This window comes from Triturus cristatus, chromosome 1_2, assembly GCF_964204655.1.
Source record: "Triturus cristatus chromosome 1_2, aTriCri1.1, whole genome shotgun sequence".
Lineage (NCBI taxonomy): Eukaryota > Metazoa > Chordata > Amphibia > Caudata > Salamandridae > Triturus > Triturus cristatus.
Window position 1 is genome coordinate 518,719,179 of NC_140580.1, and position 6,000 is coordinate 518,725,178.

Here is a 6,000-nt window from a genome sequence, read left to right on the forward strand (position 1 = left end):
ACCATTGAGGACGTCCCTAATGACAAATTCGATTGATTTACTGACAGGGAGATGCCTTTGAAAGATGCATAGGCCCGAGACAATGACAGATGACTGACAGCCTTGTTGCTGTGCTAGCCTGACAGAAAGTCACCAAATGTGCCTATTGGCGAAGCATGATTGCCTCTACAGTGCTACAATTCTGCTGTTTCTAATTGTATAAAATATACATGAGGTGCAACCTGTCATAACTTTTTTGTTTATATTCACAGCATTTCCTATCAAAATATGGATGGACAGAGCCTGTGAAATGGGAGGGCGCATCACCTAAGAATGCTGCAGAATTGCCCCGCTACGGAGACGCAGGCTTGATGCAGGAGGGCGCATCCATTTCAAGATACGGCCAGGAATTCCCACTTGAACCGACACAGGCCCCAGCTTTTGTAGAGGCGCTTAAAAAGTTTCAAACACTGAACGGCTTACCAGCCACAGGAAAACTTGATGATTCCACTATTGCGGCCATGAACAAACCACGTTGTGGCGTCCCTGACAACCAGCTAGGCAAGGAATCCGCCATTCTCAAAAATAACCCCAACAATGTGACTGAGCAGGCGAGTGGCACTTCACTGAATACAACAACCAATCAAAATACAGAAAATGGAACTTCTACCTCGAAAATACGAAAAAAGCGCTTCTTACAAATGTTAGCCGCACCAGTCAGGTATAAAGACCAGGATAACCAAGGAAGCAAAGTAAGAGCTGCTTTTTCTAAAAAGCTACTAAAATGGAGACTGATCGGCGAAGGGTACAGCAGCCAGCTATCCATCGATGAGCAGAGGTATGTCTTCAAGACGGCGTTCAGGATGTGGAGCGAGGTCATGCCGCTGGATTTTGAAGAGGATCTCACATCCCCCATGTCACTCATAGATGTGAAGTTGGGCTTTGGAAGAGGTAAGTTGAAAAGATAGCCACACAGGCTATCACTGTTTTTCTAGAATCTGGGCCACCAAAAAAATGCAGTGTCATCCTGCCACCACCACCACCAGTGGTGTCGCAAGGATGTCAGGGAACCAGAAGCTAACGAGTAATATTAGCCCCCACTGGCCAATTTTTTAAAAGAACTGAAATACTGCCATGAATTGAATGGGGCTGTATATGGTTGTCATATAACTCCTCCTCCATCTATTGTTGTGTGGTTTATTGAAATACTCTGCTTCCAGTAGTCTTTACATATGCCAAGATTGATGGCAGATTTGGGCCATTGTGGAGAGATATAACCACATATCAGGAGGCGGAGTCAAGAACTTCCCATTGACATAATATAAATAAATACATTTTCTTGCAGAGCACACAGTCCCACTTATTTTGCAGATAATAGGAGTAAGGCACAGTAACACATAGTGAATTGTCCAGCATCACAAGATGTAATGATGTGGGGAGGCTGAATTTAAATCTAGACCCCTTTAGCTCCAAGGGATGTAGAGTTCCATTAGACAACGCGGCGTATCAAATAACCCTACTCAGGAATCATAACTACCAACCAATAGTCTTCATCATTTACTGTACCAGCTGAGAACTGAACTTTTCTTGAATGATAGCTACAAAGTATTTACTTGTAAGTTTTTCTCTTTTGCATTCAACTTGTTTCATGTGCAATTCTAGATAGGTACCATTTTCAAAACTTCTTCATGTGTTAGCACCAAATGTTCATCTACAATGAATGTCTTCTAATGTTTATCTGTTGGTAAGTATTGCTGCTTCCTTGAAATGTGAAAAACATGTTTTGGGCAAAGCAAAGAGATGTGAAAGCGCTGAGGGAATTAGTTTTAGTGAACTGAATTTCTTTTTTCACACCTAGAGTTTGCTTTATTTGTTGTTTAATAATAATAGTGCTTTTATCATTCTAGCGAATAATGCTGTCTGCAGCTCATTTTCAATAGCATTCTTAGCAGGCAATTTCTTATAAGTCCAAGTAATTGCCTTTATTCAAACAAGTGTCATTCTGGAAGAATTTACCCCAAAAATCACTTGCTAGAATCTTTCAAGAAATGCAAAGCATTCTAGTGTTTTTTTTTTTTAAAGAATATTGACATCAGCATGTATCAGTGACCCCCCCCTGCCCCTCCCAATCTTAGCACACACACTTGTAAACACTGCCTGGCTGGGGTGAAATGCAGCGTTTATTTATATTTAATCTTTGTTACTCCTCTTCCCAAGTTTCACCGTCACAGTGCTTATTTACAAGGTGGTCTCACATCTGTGAAAGTAGCTTTCTTGCTTCTAATCGGAACCCGATAGTGTCCGTTTTAGCCAGGCGGCATATCCGCTTCGATGGTGTAACAGACTTTGCACTTTTTGTCCAAGTTCTAAAGCCAGCCAAAGCAAGATAACACTGGGAGGATGAATAGTACTGTGATGAAGAAAAGTAGTGCTAAGAGTAATGGCAATTACTGGTAAGTAATCAAGTTATTGCCTAATAGCTCTCTTTTCCATCTAAGACCTTGTTTATGAGATGCGGTCAAGAAATATCAGACTACAATGGGCTCAACTGCAGCCCCTACCGGACCTTACTATGCTTACCACCAAGACAGTGCAAAATAAAGTTCACCTTTCCGCAGCTCTAAGGGCCCCAGTTTCAATCTCGGAGGAGAGAGCTTCTTCCGAAGTAGAGAAAACCGCAGTAGGTATCCAGACTCCCCTTGGTTGCTGACCGACAGACAACTGACCCTAGAAGGGGCCTTTGAACCCCAGCAGTGGTTGCCAGGATTCCCCTCGTGGGTTACCCTTAGATACCGTCTGGCGGGGAAGAGCTTGGCCAGAGCCTCACACGTATGACTGCAGAAGCCTTTGCCCTCAACCTGACGCCCCAAATGTAACAAAGTGGCCTTCTGACTGTCTGAAAGAGGGCAGAACGTTCAAGACAGTTGGACAATCCTGAGAAGAGACACACACTAGGAAATGAGAAGGCGAGGTAGCTTGTGAAAGGTTGGCAGCATCTTTGACCTTGAGCACAGAATTTGTTCTATGAATCAAAGGGTTGACCCAGACCATCAAGAAAATGTCCTTACAAAACAGGAAGCGTAACTCTACCAGTCTTCTAACAAAAGTAATGCCTACCAAAATGTTTGCTGTACTAGATAGAACTAACTTCAACGGGGTGGACCTATAGGGCACTCAGAAACACTCAGAATCGGGGGGAAATCATGAGCAAGGCCTGGCTAGAAATACAAAAACCACAGAGCAGCTGACCCACCACCACCTTTCCTTCTGAGAATTGTCCTCGGGTAGACCTTATCATCTGAATAGCTGCTCAGTGCGGACTCTCAGTCACTGGAATGATCCCAGACAACCCCCACCTAGAAAGAATTGAGGGGCAGAGCAGACCAAAAGGGAGATTGGACCCAGCTTCCTTGAGGAGCACTGTCCGCGAAAGGCATTGCAACGCTGACCATAAGAGTTTAAATTGCCAGAGCGCTGGTGCTGCTGGAGAATCCAAGAGAATGTTCTGGATAATCCATGTCACTGGATAACTTTCCTCTCCACCTACCATAGCGGCAGTTTCAACCCGCTTCCAGCCCCCTCTACCTCTTCTCACACCTTTTAGTCACTCTTCCCTTCTCCTTCTCCTTCTCCCCCTCCTTCTGACCACTCCATTTTCACAAGCTACTTAGATCCGCATATTCAACTGTTCTTGTAAAATCTCAGAAAATGTAAACATTCGACAAGCAGAAAGCAAGAAAACTACAGTGGTTTCCTGAGAAATTGACATTATCCTCTAAAAGCGTGCAATATGGTTAATTTGTTAGGCAATTTGTTGTAGTCTGGCGACCTCTCTTGGCCATTTGTGGTGACGCTGGAAATCGAGTCCGCTCCAGTGGCTTTAATGCAGAACTGGCCGTGGTTGCGGGGCTCTCAGGGAGTTATAATACTAGAGTAGGATAGTTAGGGTCAAGATTTTATATTAGCAATAGAAAGTTTCCTCTATGAGAAGTTGGGCCACCTCATACATAAGGAGCGGGATGAGGCAGAGGCAAGGACCGTAGAACAATTACCCTTCTGCATTCTCCCACTGATGGTCCCGTGGAAGCATTTTCTTATAGAGAAATCACAATTTCTGGAGAACCAAACAGCATTCTCAAATTTCTCAGGATATTCCATGTCCCTGGATAATTTACCCCTCCATGGCCACCGTGACAACCCACTTTCAGCCCTCTTTCGCACACCCTCTTGCCATTCTTCCCTTTTCTTCTTTCTCCCTCCTTCTGACCAGCCCATACCCACAAACGACTTAGATCCACATGTTCAAGTGTTCTAGCACATGTAAATCTCAGAAAATGCAAACATTTGGCAAGCAGAAAACAAGTAAACCCGAACGGTTTTCTGAGATTTTGACATTGCCACTCAAAGGGTGCGACGAGGTTAATATGTAAGGCGTTTTGTTGTAATCTAGTGCCCTCTTGTGGCCATTTGTGGTGACGCGGTAAAGCCGCTAGCCAGTGGCTTCAATGCAGCACTGGCCCTGGATGTTGAGGTGCTGAGGGCGTTATACAATTGGAGTAGGGTAGGGTAGTCGGGGTCACGAGTTCATTAGCATCAGCAAGTTCCCTCTCTGAGAAGTTGCGTCACATCATACATAAGGGCTGGAATGAGGAAGAGGGACATGGACCCTGACCAAGGGACAATCCCCCCTCTGCATCCTCTTAACGGTATTCCTGCGGCAGCCTTTTCTTATAGCGGGATCACGGTTTATTGAATTATCATGAAAGCTGCGCCTCAGACCTTCACGGCATGTCACCTCTAGTCACCCTCTCTCACTGCCCTAAATTCAAGCCTCACGCTTTTATAATTCACTTGTCATCCACACACTTCAAGCTGTCCATCCATCTCCTTTCCCACCTACGTCCTCCTGCTTCCATTCTCCTCCCTTGTGTCTGTATTATCTTTCAATGCCTTCTCTTATTTTGTTTGATCTGAATCCCTTTCAAATGTCCTCCTGCCCTTCCCCATCTCTGTTTTGCAGATACCCTCTCTGTGCCTCCGATGCTCTTCGCTCTGCGTCCTCCATCCCCACTTCTTCTTGCCTCACCTCACCCCCTGCGCTCAGTACTTCCTCTTCACTGGCCACTACACAATGGAACTGTGGAACTCTGACTCTGTCTTCACCCAAGACTTGTGTATGTAGTTCTTCTTCTTAAGTGCAATTAGTTTGTATTTTCTCGATCGAAGTATCACTTTCTTTTAATAATGCTGTTTTCTTGCAAAGCCCCGTGGTGAAAGTGTTATGTAAATGCATTCAAAGGAAACAAATTAAATAATTCCACCAGTCCAAGCCAGTCTCGAATTCAACCCAATGCAACTTTCAAACTGTCACGTGCACACTTACCAAATTAAATTCTTGCTGTGGGGTTGAAAATCCCTGACGCAGCCTCCTCATGTTCCCAATCTGACTGGCTCAGCACATTTTATGCAGAACACTCATACCACGAGTCACATGTCAGGCGCTCTACGTGCATGTGTCTGATGCTCACCAACGTAGCATTAGGCTCTGTTGGCCAACGTGAGTTTACCCAGAATAGAACTGTTGCTGACTCAGGTGACTACCATTCCCATTATGTGACTAGTGGGTGGGGCACAGGCCTTTGTACTTGTACCCCAGTAGGAAGAGTACTCACCAGGTCTCTGTGCAGTGTGTGTGACCATGGAACCCCATGATTCCCAGTAATTGTAGGTGGTGTGGGCCAGAGTAGTGCTTGGCTACATAAAAGAGGGGGTAACCCTTAGTTGTGACCCTGCATATTTGTGTCTGGCCCCTAGGTTTGTAGGGTACCTCATAGGGTTTTGCATTAGTGATAACTGCTGTCTCCCCTTTCTCTGTCCGCTCTTTGCCTTTCCTTTTCCCCTCTCTGCAGAAACCATTGTAAGACACGCGCATGCGCCTGGCTCTGCACCAAGCTTGCTTTTTGCAGCAGGTCAGTCTATAGCATGGGTACTCACAAACTTTCTCTCGGGGGCCAAATTTAT

At 45.0% G+C, this 6,000-nt stretch overlaps 1 protein-coding gene across 1 annotated transcript in view; it reads left to right on the forward strand.

Annotated features, from left to right (window-relative positions):
* Window positions 1-6,000, forward strand: part of MMP21 (matrix metallopeptidase 21) — a 94,197-nt gene that overhangs the window by 22,746 nt on the left and 65,451 nt on the right. Inside the window, exon 2 of the mRNA XM_085606257.1 lies at window positions 252-930. Coding sequence (XP_085462383.1) covers window positions 252-930 — 679 coding nt within the window. The remainder of the gene's footprint in view (window positions 1-251; window positions 931-6,000) is intronic.